This window comes from Oryx dammah, unplaced genomic scaffold (assembly GCF_014754425.2).
Source record: "Oryx dammah isolate SB20612 unplaced genomic scaffold, SCBI_Odam_1.1 HiC_scaffold_18, whole genome shotgun sequence".
In the NCBI taxonomy this organism is placed as follows: Eukaryota; Metazoa; Chordata; class Mammalia; order Artiodactyla; family Bovidae; genus Oryx; species Oryx dammah.
This window is the reverse complement of record NW_024070202.1, coordinates 97,499,792-97,516,482: the sequence shown is the minus strand read 5'-3', so window position 1 is coordinate 97,516,482 and position 16,691 is coordinate 97,499,792. Positions and strand designations below refer to the sequence as shown.

General features: G+C 38.9%; 1 protein-coding gene across 1 annotated transcript in view; it reads right to left on the bottom strand.

The window, feature by feature from the left end:
* Window positions 1-16,691, bottom strand: part of EXOC4 (exocyst complex component 4) — an 824,501-nt gene that overhangs the window by 457,637 nt on the left and 350,173 nt on the right. The window contains exon 10 of the mRNA XM_040260893.1: window positions 7,397-7,493. Within this exon, the coding sequence (XP_040116827.1) occupies window positions 7,397-7,493 (97 nt within the window). The remainder of the gene's footprint in view (window positions 1-7,396; window positions 7,494-16,691) is intronic.

Genomic DNA, 16,691 nt, shown 5'->3' with positions numbered 1-16,691 from the left:
GAAAGATTGAAGGCAGGAGGAGAAGGGGACAACAGAGGATGAGATGGTTGGATGGCATCACTGACTCAATGGACATGAGTTTGAGCAAGCCCGGGAGTCGGCAATGGACAGGGAAGCATTGTGTGCTGCAGTTCACAGGGTTGCAAAGAGTTAGACACGACTGAGTGACTGAACTGAACTGAGCATCTTGATAGGCTAATGGCATAACAGCATTTGCTCAGTATCTTTGGATAGTATTGTCAACATTGATCAGTATCAGAGATTTATTTTCCATTTAGGGAAACATAAGTGTTAGGAGGGACAGAGGACTTTTACGGTACCAAACAGATGAATGATAATGGCTTCACCCATAAAAAGAGTGCTTTCTGCATATTCAAACAGCAGTAACATGAAGTCTTAGAAAATAGTTTTTACTAATAGCCATTCTCTGAAGCTATGAAACAGTTCCCTACACAGCTGCTAACTGGCAGCTTCCATCATACATCTGACATGATTAACTTTTAGAAGCTATTCTTCTCCATAATTATGGACAAGAATGATTAGATGGTATGATTACAATTACCTGTCATTCCTACCGTTCTTTGCCCAAAGAAAGGCACACAGAAAACCAGAGAGACACCATCAGCAAAACCCACGTGGCCATAAAAGTTTCATCCCCCTAACTGACCTAAATGCCAGCTTACTCCTTACTGACTAATAAATATTTTTGGTTCAACCCAGGAAGTGTTTAATTGCTGCCTGATTTAATGAAATGTGGCTAAAAATAGTGAAAAATGCTCGCAGCCCAGATACTGAATATTTCAGTTGTGTTCAACAGAGGAAGCATCAGTGACATTTTTGCAACTTTAAATACCATCATCATCCACTATGTCTCCAGCCTCTTACATCTGACAAGTCACCCCAAGACTACAAATATCTGTTCTTGCAACCGTCTCGTAAGAAAGGTACTTCATAAATGCAAAGTGCTCATTATCCTAAAGAGCCAAATGGCTTTTAAAGGCTAGTTAAAGCAAATAAGCAAAAGAAACAACGCACTGTATTTGGACTTTGCAGATTTTAAATGTCAGGCCGTTGGAGTACCTAAATATTGTAAGAAGCATTTCCCAATGACAAAATTGCAAAACTTGGAAGATAGAAAACAAAATTCACACCAACCAATTCCTGTATTTTACAGATATGAGAAACGAAGACACACAGTGATTTGACCAATGCCAAAGACTACAAAGTGGTCACTCATACCCGCTCCCCCACATCCATTTTATTGGTCTGTCCTCTCTACCATGCAGTATACAAATCTCCTTTCCATTGAAACAATGGCTTTAGTGCTTAAAGAATGATCAAATAACTCAGTTAATAAATTAAGTCCCCAAATTTCTTCTAACTGCAAAATTTAATGTATATTCTCTGCAGTAGGTAATTAAGAAAAGATGATTTCATAAGGGTGAGACCCTAATACAACAGGACTAGGGCCCTAGTTAGAAGGGGAAGGGGCTATGTGAGGACACAATGAGAAGACTTTTTTGAACTCCTGAGTTCTCATGTCTGACTGGCTCTAAACACTTGGAATTTCTGTTTCTCAAATGATGATGCACTGGCATTAAATCCCACCACCTTTCTTTGATGATTCCTCCTTTAAAACCAAAAACTTATACACAGATATGAGATGGTGAATACAAAAGTCAAATGCATGGTTTTGTTTTCATTAGAGACACATTAGTAACAAGCCACACTAATGTGCCTAATTATTCCAGAATGCATGCAATAATAAATGCATGCAGTAGAGAGGTAAAGCTTTAGACTGTTCTCTAAATACTTGACTGATGGCTGCAGTCAATTAGTTCTTTAAGTAACAACTCTATCTTCACCCATTTTTTTTTGCTATAAGAAAAAACTGTACTAACAAACCTTGTCCTTGTTGCTTGGTCACTAAGTTATGTTCAACTCTTGAGACCCTGTAAACTGTAGCCTACCAAGCTCCTCTGTCCATGGCAAGAATACTGGAGCCGGTTGCCACTTCCTACTCCAGGGGAATCTTCTGGACCCAGGAATCAAACCCAAGTCTCCAGCATCTCCTGCATTTGTAGGTGGGTTCTCTAACACTGAGCCAGCAGGGAAGCCCACTAACAAATCTAAGGTACAATATAATCTGCTTTTAGAGAATAAAGAATTATAAGAAATTTTAAAAATAGAGAAAAATAAATTCTTACTCCCTCCCACACCTCCCTCCCAAACAGCAGCCACAAAGTAATTTCAAAGTTCCTGAAATGATTAGATTTTGTATTAATTATAACTGAAACTTATTACTCTATAGCAAACTGTGGTTAATACCTCAATAAAATACATACTTTTTTGGTAATGGAAATGGAAACCCACTCCAGTATTCTTCCTGGGAAAATCCCATGGACAGAGGAGCCTGGCAGGGTATAGTACATGGGGCACACAGAGTCAGACATGACTGAGTGACTTCATTTTACTTTACTTTTAACTTTATTACATGATGGTTAATAATAAACATAATGTAATTACTGAAAAATATAAATTTTTAAGAAAATATAAATTCATGGCAGACCTAGACAAAAGAAGGGCAACATGCCATTCAAGTTTCAACATTAATGTATCTTCCTTCCATTCCCCCAATTCAATGCCTTTAAAATAAAACCAGTTTATTAGAGTAAATTCATCCATTCTGGTTAAATGTTTCCAGAGAAACAAAAAATAACAAATATGTCAGTGGGAATGGTTGGGGGAGGGGGGTGGTGGGAGGCAGATATAAGTCCTATTATTTTTTAGGTTTATATTTTGGTCAAAGTATCTCAGAATCTACCTAGGCATGGCTAGAAATCTTTTTATTTCAGTATGCTTTTGTTCATTTTAGACCCACAGGCAGAAAAACTGATTAGATCACCTCTCACCATTAAAAGCTTACATTCAGGGTTTAATTGCACACAATGTCTTATTAGGCTGAGCAATGCAAGCATGGGCAAATAAAGGACAGAAACAGCAAGGATTGAAAAGAAGCAGAAGATATTAAGAAGAGGTGGCAAGAAAAACTACAGAACTATACAAAAAAGGTCTTAACGACCCAGATAACCACCATGGTGTGATCACTCACCTAGAGCCAGACATCCTGGAGTGTGAAGTCAAGTGGGCCTTAGTATTCAAACCTACGAACAAAGCTAGTGGAAGGGATGGAATTCCAATTGAGCTACTTCAGTTCAGAAAGATGATGCTGTTAAAGTGCTGCACTCAATATATCAGCAAATTTGGAAAACTCAGCAGTGGCCTCAAGATTGGAAAAGGTCAGTTTTCATTCTAATCCCAAAGAAAGACAATGCCATAGAATGTTTAAACTACTTTACAATTACCTCATTTCACATGCTAGCAAGATAGCTGTCAAAATCCTTCAAGCTAGGCATCAACAGTATGTGAACTAAGAACTTCCAGATGTTCAAGCTAGATTTAGAAAAGGCAGAGGAACCAGAAATCAAATTGCCAATGCCCACTGGATCACAGAAAAAGTAAAAGAATTCCATAAAAACATCTCCTTTTGCTTTATTGACTGCACTAAAGCCTTTGACTGTGTGGATCACAAAAAGCTGGAAAATTCTTAAAGTGATGGGAATACGTGACTACCTTACCTGTCTCCTGTGAAAACTATATTCAGGTCTAAAAGCAACAGAACTAGACATGGAACAATGGACTAGGTCCAAATCGGGAAAGGAGTACATCAAGGCTGTATACTGTCACCCTGGTTATTTAACTTATATGCAGCGTTCAGTTCAGTTCACTCGCTCAGTCGTGTCTGACTCTGTGACCCCATGAATCGCAGCACACCAGGCCTCCCTGTCCATCACCATCTCCCGGACTTCACTCAGACTCACGTCCATCAAGTCCGTGATGCCATCCAGCCATCTCATCCTCGGTCATCCCCTTCTCCTCCTGCCCCCAATCCCTCCCAGCATCAGAGTCTTTTCCAATCAGTCAACTCTTCTCATGAGGTGGCAAAAGTACTAGAGTTTCAGCTTTAGCATCATTCCTTCCAAAGAAATCCCAGGGTTGATCTCCTTCAGAATGGACTGGTTGGATCTCCTTGCAGTCCAAGGGACTCTCAAGAGTCTTCTCCAACACCACAGTTCAAAAGCATCAATTCTTCGGCACTCAGCCTTCTTCACAGTCCAACTCTCACAACCATACATGACCACAGGAAAAACTATAGTCTTGACTACACGGACCTTACTCGGCAAAGTAATGTCTCTGCTTTTGAATATGCTATCTAGGTTGGTCATAACTTTTCTTCCAAGGAGTAAGCACCTTTTAATTTCATGGCTGCAGTCACCATCTGCAGTGATTCTGGAGCCCAAAAAAATGAAGTCTGATACTGTTTCCACTGTTTCCCCATCTATTTCCCATGAAGTGATGGGACTGGATGCCATAATCTTCATTTTCTGAATGTTGAGCTTTAGGCCAACTTTTTCGCTCTCCTCTTTCACTTTCATCAAGAGGCTTTCATGCTAAATACCGGCTAGATGACTTGCAAACTGGAATCAAGGTTGCAGGGAGAAATATCAACAACCTGAGATATCCAGATGATACCATTCTAATGTCAGACAGCAAAGAGAACTAAAGAGCCTCTTGATGAGGGTAAAAGAGGAGAGTGAAAAAGTGGATTAAAACTCAATATTCAAAAACTAAGAATATGGCATCCAGTCCCACTTCACATCTGGCATCACTTCAAGGCAAATACATAGGGAAAAAGTAGCAACTGACAGATTTTCTTTTATTGGGCTCCAAAATCACTGTAGACACTGATGGAAGCCTCAAAATTAAGATGCTTGCTCCTTGGAAGAAAACCTATGGCAAATCTAGACAATGTATTAAAAAGCAGAGACATCACTTTGCCTACAAAGGTCTGTATAGTTCAAGCTATGGTTTTTTCAGCAGTCATGTATGGACGTGAGAGTTGGACCATAAAGAAGGCTGAACGCTAACGAATTGATGCTTTAGCATTGTGTTGCTGGAGAACACTCTTGAGAGTCCCTTGGAAAGCACAGAGATCAAACCAGTCCATCCTAAAGGAAATCAACCCTGAATATTCATTGGAAGGACTGATGCTGAAACTGAAGCTCCAATACTTTGGTCACCTGATGCAAAGAGCCCACTCACTGGAAAAGATTCTTATGCTAGGAAAGATTGAGGGCAGGAGGAGAAGGGGGCAGCAGAGGATGAGACGGTTGGATGGCATGATCAACTCAACGGACATGAATTTGAGCAAATTCCCAGAGATAGTGAAGGACAAGGAAGCCTGGTGTGTTGCAGTCCACAGGGTAGCAAAGAATCAGACACCACTTAGTGACTGAACAACAACAAAAATGAATACATGAATGACTAAAGGAGAAATGATTTATGATAACTGTCAAAGTAAAATGTACTAGCAAGATAATGCACACTGATTCTCCTCACTGTCAAGACTAAATTTTTAAACTTCTTTATCTTTTTGGCCACACTGCAGGGCTTGCAAGATCTCAGCTCCCTGACCAGGAATTGAACCTGAGTCAGAGCAGTGGAAGCCCACACCCCTCACTACTAGGCCACCAGGGAACTCTCATAAACATGTAAACTTTAGAAGAAACCGTAAATTCAGTAATCAGCCAATGCTGAAGTGTAAAAGTGAAAATTAAAAAAAAAACTCCAAAACCAACAACGCTAAAAGATCTTAGTCATTTGAAGTTCCAAAAGCCCATGGAACCACAAGAAGCAAGGTTAAAATCTGACCCAAAGGCTAATTTAAAGTCTATAAAGATCATTTGCTTAGGAAGGAATTAAATCACCTTGTAGACCATTTAACAGTCTTGTGACTTCCACTAAGAGTTACACAGAGAAAGAATAATTAACTATTTGCATTATGCAACAAAATTCTCCCTAGTTCTAATCAATAATCAATTAAACTACTTTATGAAAGTAGAGACTAAACAAGTGAATTACACTGGTAGAAGTATTATCAAGCTGTAAAACAACTCTTTAGTGAAACAACATAAATAAAATAGTTAAAAAAAGAATTGTCAGGAATACATTCAACCCTACTAGTATTTTACCAGAAATGTATTATTTAGTGTGAAATAAGTATATACACTTTTTATTCTAACTTCATGTTTAAAAAGAAAAAAAATAAGTTTATGGGAGAAAAAAAAAAAAAACTCTTGAAAAGTGACAATACTGCTAATGAAACTTCCCAAAGATTTCTTCCATAATTAAAAACAAATGTAAATATTAGGATTACATTTATTGAAGTAATAGCATACTTAGCAGTAAATTATGGTGTTTGAACTAGGTCAGAAGATGCCTATAATGATTAAGCTATCTTCTTATTTTCCTAACAATTAGGAACACTGACTAAGTAGAAATCAATTGTAATTGGAAAAACGTTAAGTCCTAAACTAATTACCAAAGTCAGTTGATATATATGATAGTTAATTTAGAAATTCTAAATGTTTCACTTAATATATATGTGTATATATACATATTTATATATATACACACACACAGCATATAATGAATTATATAAATTAATTGACACTATATATTTCACACAGCATTGTGGAATCTTAGTTCCCCAACCAGGGATTTAACCTGCAACCACTGTATTGGAAGTGCAGAATCTTAATCACTGAACCACCAAGGGAAGTTCTTATAAGTTTTTTAAATGGAAGTATCACAGATTCTTATTTTCTTAAATCACATTATCACAATAAACTGAGCATTGTGATAGATTTCATTCTACTCAAGTTTTATCCTTCAATATATAAACCATATTGATTGATATAATGCTTTTCAGTTTTCGTAAGTCATATTTGTTCAGAGAACTGCTAATTCTCAAAGGGTATCTGAGTCATTAGTTTAAATCAGTGAGACAGATCATGGGTCTGCAACATTTTCCCGTAAAGGGCCAGTAAGAAAATATTTCAGGCTTTGTGAGGCATATGGATTCTGTTTCAAATATTCAACTCTGTACCTAGAGCCCCAGCAGTGCCATGGGCAATACATAAATGGATAAGCATGACTGTGCCAATAAAAATCTATTTACAAAAACAAGTGACGGGTTAGATTTCTCCATGGGTTTTGCCAACCCTGAAATAGTTAAGGAGGAAAAGAGAGGGACAAGGAATGGGAAAGAAAGAAAATCAAACAAACGTATTTATGAAGTACTACTCTCGAGACTAAGTAGCTACTTAGTAGGGTTAACATTTTTCTATTGACGAACATTGATTGTGAGGCCCTATAAAATGCAACAAGGTCTTTTTATGACTTGTTTCAATGCTGGCAGACCTACTGGCATTAAGTATATCAGCATAAATAATGAAAATATTGATCTTCAGTAAGTACATAGGATTTGACTTACCTTAGTAATGGATGGAATATGACGGTAATGTTCCTGGCTCCAGGTTTGCAAACAAATTTTGTTCCTCCACCTTCAATTAAGTTGTCATCAGGACCCCCTTTCAGAAAAAGAGCAAAAGAGAAGAGATTAGCTTATTAGAACTTAGAAAGAAAAAAAAAAGCCTATCTGATGGACGTTATACTATCGTAAGGAATATCAAAACTTTGAAACAGCTGACTTTAATATTTACTAAATTATTTTGAATGGCTTGATCCAGTCTTCCTCATTAAATAAGCATTTTTCACTTTGGAGAACACGGAAGCACAGTAAGAATAACTGTTTCAGTGTCAACCTTTGACAGCACAGTTCAGAGGAAGGAAGAAGGGCCACTCAGGCTTGTCTAGGGAGGGCTGCAAAGGTTGGAGCAGAGGCCCACATAAACCTAACCAAGCCTATTTTATCAAATCTAAAACCCCATTAGTTTTAAGATACATTACTGTTATAAGCAACAATAAGAAAAAAGAAATCCTGCTAAAAAAAGTATGCAATGCTTCCTTATTACGTAGAATTTTCTTTTTCTTATTGAAAGTTCTTTATAGTTTAAATTATAAAACTAGATCAAATAATTTATAAATAAATTTAATTATTTAGATTTTATTAAGATTTGAGTACATCCAGTATTGTACTTCAAACTGCTGATATCCATTCTGCAAGGTTTAATGTTGATATGTTCTTGATGCTATTAGAACGTTTAAAGAGAAAGCGTTCTTATATCAAGCAAAATTCATACTCTTTCCTCATATGGTCCTTAACAGGTTCACTAATTGAAATACTGAAGGGTTAAGATGTGAAGAATAACCACTCAGCTCACACATACGGAGGCAAAAACAACTCATTATGACTATTTTCCAGTTAATAGCCATTAAGACGTCACAAATTGAAGATATATCCTAATTTCAGAGTTTACAATGTGACAAAAGTACATCGAGGGGTGTTGGGAGAAATATCCCCCAGATCACTATTCCTGTTTCTTTGCACTAAAATGAAGCTCAATTAAAGTAATCTCTGGCCTCTCTCCATCTTTTACTTACTCTGGGGGAGTAAACTCCTTTGGTAAAACAGAAGAAATCGCTGGGCATGCACAGCTTAGCAACATTCTTATTTCACTTCAGAAATCAGAATGCCTATATAAGGTCAGTATTGTCTCACTAAGTTTAGTAAATAAAGGTCCTACCTTGTCAGAGAAGGATGAAGTGGTCCAGCACCTTCTATAAGCAAGCAAATTTGTCTAATTCTGATGTTCAGCAAGCAAACTCATTTTGCTCTCAAACTAGCTTACACTTTCAGTCTGCCTTCTAACAATAGAAAAGTGGAAGTGGTATTTCACCTTCCATTTGCTTACATATATTATTTCATAATAGCATCAGAACTCTAGATAGGGAAGGTAGCTGCTATTTAATAGACTTTTTCAAAACCCTAAAAATCTTCACATACAATATTGCATTTATTTTTTTCTGAATTAAACAGCTTCTTTTTAATTATAGTTCTTTGCATGATACCAAACATAACTAAACCTCACCTGATTTATTATCTGTTTTAATGGTCTCTGAGGTATCTTAGAAATTGACTGATGAAAACATGTGAAGCTTAAGAAATCTAAACCCTGGATCATCAAGACTTCCCAGAGGCATCAGAGTTTAGACAAATCCCATTTGAATCAGCTGTTTCCACCAATGAATCAAAGAATGCTTTTTCTTAAGAAATTCAGAAAATACAATGACACGTACAGCTCTTGATTCAAAATGATGAGCCTTTTGTTCTCATTTGGAAAAGAAAATCCATTATTATATTTGCATTGGAGATATCAGTGTTCTGCTAAGTCAATGATTTTGCTTGGTTAAAAGTAAAACAAAAGGAGAGAATCAATGCTACAACAAACACTACTCGTATAATAAAAATCCTCCTCCAAACTTCATATGATTTGGTTACAGACCAAAAAGAACAACAAAAAAAACACAGAATAAAAATATCTTCATTAATACTTCTCAAGATCATAAAACCAAGTCACAATTGAATCACCAAGGAAACGTGCACATGCGCAGAAGAAACCAGGTTAAATTCTGCACTCTAGGAACAACATAAATGATTCAAATGACTTCCTATGAAACAAATAAAGCTACAGAAAATAATGCACTAATCTACTCAATATGAGTATGAGCATATCTTAAAAGGACAAACATGATTGGACTGCATGATCTCTAATGGTTTCTAAAAATTCTGAAGCTTTCTGAGTTTAGATATGCAATCATTACACACAGTTCTGATTAACACAGATCCAAACTAGCATCTTCCTGGACACTGAACACATTGTATGATGACTGCCTCAAGACCTCGGCCCACACTGGGATCTATCTGGGGAGACTGCTTGTCTGCTACCATTCCTCTAGGGCCTAGGAGGTATTGCCCACACTGTCAAATGTCCCTCTCCTCATGTCCACAATGCCATTCAGTTCAGTTCAGTCGCTCAGTCATGTCCAACTCTGCAACCCCATGGACCAAAGCACGCCAGGCCTTCCCGTCCATCACCAACTCCCAGAGTTCACTCAAACTCATGTCCATTGAGTTGGTGATGCCATCCAACCATCTCATCCTCTGTCGTCCCCTTCTCCTTCTGCTCTCAATCTTTCCCAGCATCAGGGTCTTTTCAAATGAGTCAGCTCTTCTCATCAGGTGGCCAAAGTACTGGAGTTTCAACTTCAACATCAGCCCTTCCAATGAACACTCAGGACTGATTTCCCTCAGGATGGACTGCTTGGATCTCTTGCAGTCCAAGGGACTCTCAAGAATCTTCTCCAACGCCAGTTTAAAAGCATCAATTCTTTGGCGCTCAGCTTTCTTTATAGTCTAACTCTCACATCCATACATGACCATTGGAAAAAACATAGCTTTGACTAGATGGACCTTTGTTGGCAAAGTAATGTCTCTGCTTTTGAATATGCTGTTTAGGTTGATCATCATTTTCCTTCCAAGGAGCATCTTTTAATTTCTTGGCTGCAATCACCATCTTCAGTGATTTTGGAGCCCCCCAAAATAGTTAGCCACTGTTTCCACTGTTTCCCCATCTATTTCCCATGAAGTGATGGGACCAGATGCCATGATCTTCGTTTTCTGAATGTTGAGCTTTAAGCCAACTTTTTCACTCTCCTCTTTCACTTTCATCAATAGGCTCTTTAGTTCTTCACTTTCTGCCATAAGGGTAGTGTCATCTGCACATCTCAGGTTATTGATATTTCTCCTGGCAATCTTGATTCCAGCTTGTGCTTCCTCCAGTCCAGCATTTCTCATGATGTACTCTGCATAGAAGTTAAATAAGCAGGGTGACAATAGACAGCCTTTACGTACTCCTTTTCCTATTTGGAAACCGTCTGTTGTTCCATGTCCGGTTCTAACTGTTGCTTCCTGACCTGCATACAGATCTCTCAAGAGGCAGGTCAGGTGGTCTGGTATTCCCACCTCTCTCAGAATTTTCCACAGTTGATTGTGATCCACACAATCAAAGGCTTTGGCATAGTCATAAAGCAGAAATAGATGTTTTTCTGAAACTCTTTTGCTTTTTCGATGATCCAGCAGATGTTGGCAAATTGATCTCCATTCCTCTGCCTTTTCTAAAACCAGCTTGAACATCTGGAAGTTCAAGGTTCAGCTGAAGCTTGGCTTGGATAATTTTTTAAAAATATAAATTTATTTATTTTAATTGGAGGCTAATTACTTTACAATATTATATTGGTTTTGCCATACATCAACATTAATCCGCCATGGATGTACACGTGTTCCCCATCCTGAACTCCTCTCCCACCTCCCTCCCCATCCTCCGGGTCATCCCAGTGCATCAGTCCCAAGCATTCTGTATCATGTATCAAACCTGGTCTGGCAATTCATTTCACATATGATATTATACATGTTTCAATGCCATTCCCCCAAATCAGCCCCCCCAGGCTTGGAGAATTTTGAGCTTTACTTTACTAGCGTGTGAGATGAGTGCAACTGTGCAGAAGTTTGAGCTTTCTTTGGCATTGCCTTTCTTTGGGGTTGGAATGAAAACGGACCTTTTCCAGTCCTGTGGCCACTGCTGAGTTTTCCAAATTTGCTGGCATATTAAGTGCATCACTTTCATAGCATCTTTCAGGATTTGAAATAACTCAACTGGAATTCCATCACCTCCACTAGCTTTGTTTGTAGTGATGCTTCCTAAGGCCCACTTGACTTGACATTCCAGGATATCTGGTTCTAGGTGAAAGATCACACCATCGTGATTATCTGGGTCATGAAGATCTTTTTTGTATAGTTCTTCTATGTATTCTTGCCACCTCTTCTTAATATCTTCTGCTTCTGTTAGGTCCATACTGTTTCTGTCCTTTATTGAGCCCATCTTTGCATGAAATGTTCCCCTGGTATCTCTAATTATCTTGAAAAGATTTCTAGTCTTTCCCATTCTATTGTTTTCCTCTATTTCTTTGCACTTACCACTGAGTAAGGCTTTCTTATCTCTCCTTGCTATTCTTTGGAACTCTGCATTCAAATGGGTATATCTTTCCTTTTCTCCTTTGCCTTTCACTTTTCTTCTTTTCACAACTAAATGTAAGGCCTCCTCAGACAGCCATTTTCCTTTTTTTCATTTCTTTTTCTTGGGGATGGTCTTGATCCCTGTCTCCTGTATAATGTCACGAACCTCCATCAATAGTTCATCAGGCACTCTATCAGATCTAGTCCCTTAAATCTATTTCTCACTTCCACTGTGTAATTGTAAGGGATTTGATTTAGGTCAAAGCTGAATGGTCTAGTGGTTTTCCCTACTTTCTTCAATTTAAGTCTGAATTTGACAATAAGGAGTTCATGATCTGAGCCACAGTCAGCTCCCAGTCTTGTTTTGCTGACTGTATAGAGCTTCTCCATCTTTGGCTGTAAAGAATATAATCAATCTGATTTCAGTGTCGACCATCTGGTGATGTCCATGTGTAGAGTCTTCTCCTGTGTTGTTGGAAGAGGGTGTTTGCTATGACCAGTGTGTTCCCTTGGCTGAACTCTGTTAGCCTTTGCCCTGCTTCATTCTGTACTCCAAGGCCAAATTTGGCTGTGACCGCAGTGTTTCTTGACTTCCTACTTTTGCTTTCCAGTCCTCTATAATGAAAAGGACATCTTTTTGGGGTGTTAGTTCTACAAGGTCTTGTAGGTCTTCATAGAACCGTTCAACTTCAGCCTCTTCAGCGTTACTGGTCGGGGCACAGACTTGGATTACCGTGTGCCTTTTTCTGGGGGGTGAGGGGCAGTGCTCAGTGACATGTGGAATCTTAGTTCCCCAACCTGGGATGGAAGCCACACCCCCTGCACTGGAAGCGCGGAGTCTTAACCACTGAACCACCATGGAAGTCCAACAGTGACTGTCTATAATACAGATCATATAACCTTAACGTAAGTCTCCTGTTACGGTCATTTGTTTTCTAATTCTAATGTAACCTGTTCCCCGTGTGGAATGTTAACATCCCAGAAAGTACTTACAAAAAATATACTGTTGAATGAATGAAGGGATAAACAATGCCCTAACTTAGTAGTATGTTATCAGAATTAGATGAGAAAGTATTATGTGCAAGTCCTTCAGAAACTGCCAAGAACATAACACATGTCAGCAATTTTCTCTGTATCCCCCTAGGTGTGCCTAGTCAACATTTGTTGATGACCATCATATGAGGAACACACATAAAAGATAAAGGTGCGACACCAAAAACAAGGCACAGGAGCCACTAGAAATGTTGGTGCGAAGAAGATTTCACTGGGACTATACAGGCATGATGACAATGCATCAAAAGACAACCTGCTTCGATTCCTCTAAATCCCTGTTAGCTACATAAAGACCATTACTGATTCACAGAGTAGGGTTAAACTAATCAAAAAGGAGAGACTGGGCAGAATTGAAAAGAAAAAGAAAACAGAAAAATCCCCCCCATCTCCACCTCCTCCGATAACCGAAATTTCATCTATAGGACCTCCGTAGACTTTTCCAGGTCCATCACCAAGCGTCATCAACACTGTATTTGATGTGATTTCCTCTTTACAGGCTACAAGTCCAAATCTAGCTTACTAAATTACTAATAAACAGCACAAACCCAGTGAAAATAGTCTTGAAAATAAAGCTGTCAGAACCAAAAGTAAAGGCCCTGGCCAAAGAACCGTATGGTCTGTGAGTCTCTCACCTCTGACGTTTAGCTTTTCAATATTCTAAACGAGAAACACAACCCACCACCTCTCCTCACGTGCCTTCTGGGCATCAAGGAAGCTGGGAGCCATTGTCATGGACGTTCTTGGGGAACATGCTGCTCAAACATCAGAAAAGCAGGGGTTGAAGGACGGAGCATCTCCATCCCCTTCATTCATTATGCTCACAGTCTAATCCCCGCTGTCACAGGCCAGGTGACAGGCACCAGGGAAAATGCGGCAAGATGATGGATGGCTGGAGAGGCCGGGGAACTGACAACCATGCTACAAATAGAATACATAATCTGCAGAACGAAGGGGGCGAGGTGCCCTCCTCATAGTTCCTGGTCCTAACAGGCAGGACAGTGGCTGACCGGCAAAAGCCGCCTGGGCCACCCAGTGACTTCAGTAGGACAGCGTCTTCGCTAGGCCCTTCTTTAAGAATCCATCTACTGCTAAGTCGTTAGCTCCCAAACTTCTTCTCAGCTAGAATTTGATGTAGTTTATAATAAACATAGTCATGTTAATAAAATAGAAAACCAAGATTTCACAAAGAAAGGGAAAGAAAGCTTCCTGCAAAGAGGACTACGGTACAATGGGAAGAATCAAAAAGATCTGTGTCAGACTCCAGATATCTACCTATTACTAGTGTTAAGGGTGACAAGAACACTCAAATTTTCGGAGTGTCAGCTTTCACATTTATAAAACAAAAGATTGCAATAAACTTTTTCAGAGATTTAAGAAGTAGGATAACGTACTCCAGGGCATTCAGGACAGTGTCTGACACCTGGTACATCTCAAATAAACAATTAGCTACTTTTCCCTTTATTTTTTTTTAATTTTAATTTTTACTTTACTTTACAATACTGTGTTGGTTTTGCCATACATCGACACAAATCCACCATGGGTGTACATGAGTTCCCAAACATGAATCCCCCTCCCACCTCCCACCCCACACCATCCCTCTGGATCATCCCCGTGCACCAGCCCCAAGCATCCTGTATCTTGCATCAAACATAGACAGGAGATTCGTTTCTTACATGATAGAATACATGTTTCAATGCCATTCTCCCAAATCATCCCACCCTTGCCCTCTCCCACAGAGTCCAAAAGTCCGCTCTACACATCTGTGTCTCCTCTGCTATCTCGCATACAGGGTCATCATCACCATCTTTCTAAATTCCATATATATGTGTTAGTATACTGTATTGGTGTGTTTCTTTCTGGCTTACTTCACTCTGTATAATCGGCTCCAGTTTCATCCATCTCATTAGAACTGATTCAAATGTATTCTTTTTAATGGCCAAGTAATACTCCATTGTGTATATGTACCACAGCTTTCTTATCCATTCATCTGCTGATGGACATCTAGGTTGTTTCCATGTCCTGGCTATTATAAACAGTGCTGTGATGAACACTGGGGTACATGTGTCTCTTTCTATTCTGGTTTCCTCAGTGTGTATGCCCAGCAGTGGGATTGCTGGGTCATAAGGCAGTTCTATTTGCAATTTTTTAAGGAATCTCCACACTGTTCTCCATAGTGGCTGTACTAGTTTGCATTCCCACCAACAGTGTAAGAGGGTTCCCTTTTCTCCACATCCTCTCCAGCATTTATTGCTTGCGGACCTTTGGATCGCAGCCATTCTGACTGGTGTGAAGTGGTACCTCATTGTGGTCTTGATTTGCATTTCTCTAATAATGAGTGATGTTGAACATCTTTTCATGTGTTTGTTAGCCATCCATATGTCTTCTTTGGAGAAATGTCTCTTTAGTTCTTTGGCCCATTTTTTGACTGGGTTGTTTATTTTTCTGGAATTGAGCTGCATAAGTTGCCTGTATATTTTTGAGATTAGTTGTTTGTCAGTTGCTTCATTTGCTATTATTTTCTCCCATTCAGAAGGCTGTCTTTTCACCTTGCTTATAGTTTTCTTTGTTGTGCAGAAGCTTTTAATTTTAATTAGATCCTGTTTGTTTATTTTTGCTTTTATTTCCAGAATTCTGGGAGGTGGGTCATAGAGGATCCTGCTGTGATTTATGTCGGAGAGTGTTTTGCCTAAGTTCTCCTCTAGGAGTTTTATAGTTTCTGGTCTTACGTTTAGATCTTTAATCCATTTTGAGTTTATTTTTGTGTGTGGTGTTAGAAAGTGATCTAGTTTCATTCTTTTACAAGTGGTTGACCAGTTTTCCCAGCACCACTTGTTAAAGAGATTGTCTTTACTCCATTGTATATTCTTGCCTCCTTTGTCAAAGATAAGGTGTCCATCTGTGTGTGGATTTATCTCTGGGCTTTCTATTTTGTTCCACTGATCTATATTTCTTTGTGCCAGTACCAGACAGTATGGTACTGGCACAAAGACAGTCATCAAGACAGTATGGTACTTTTCCCTTTAGAATCACCAAGCAGATAAGGATCTAAATGATCACACACACACAGGAACATACACTAAAAGTACAAAAGGTTCAAATTCAAAAAGTATTATCCATGATCCTTTAGGCAATACTGTACTAGTCTATATCATTTGTGAGATCAATAAAAACATGTCTGCCTTAATTTGGAGTCAACAGCATTGCACTGAAAATTTGAAACAATTGCTAAGGATACTTACAGAAGAAAACCAGTCTTTCTCTTCATTTTTCAATTAAAAACAATCAGTATTAGGACTTTCTGGTGGCACAGTAGATAAGAACCCACCTGCCAATGCAGGGACTATGGACGAGTTCACTCCCCAGTCCAAGAAGATACCACAAACCTGGAAGCAACTAAGCCTGAGCAACCTGACTACTGTACCTGTACTATAGAGCCCACCTTCTGCAGCTACAGAAGCCTGAACACTCTGGAGCCCATGCGCTGCAACAAGAGAAGCCTGTGCAAAAGAGTAGCCCCCGCTCACAGCAGCGAGAGAGAGCCTTCATGCAGCCAGGAGAACCCAGTGCAACCAAATAAACAACTTTTAAAAAATCAACATTAAATGTATAGATGTCAAAATGATAAATGCTCTGTGCCAAGAGATTAGATGAAGATAGTATAGCATTAGATAGCCATTGTTGTTGAGCCACAGAAAACAGT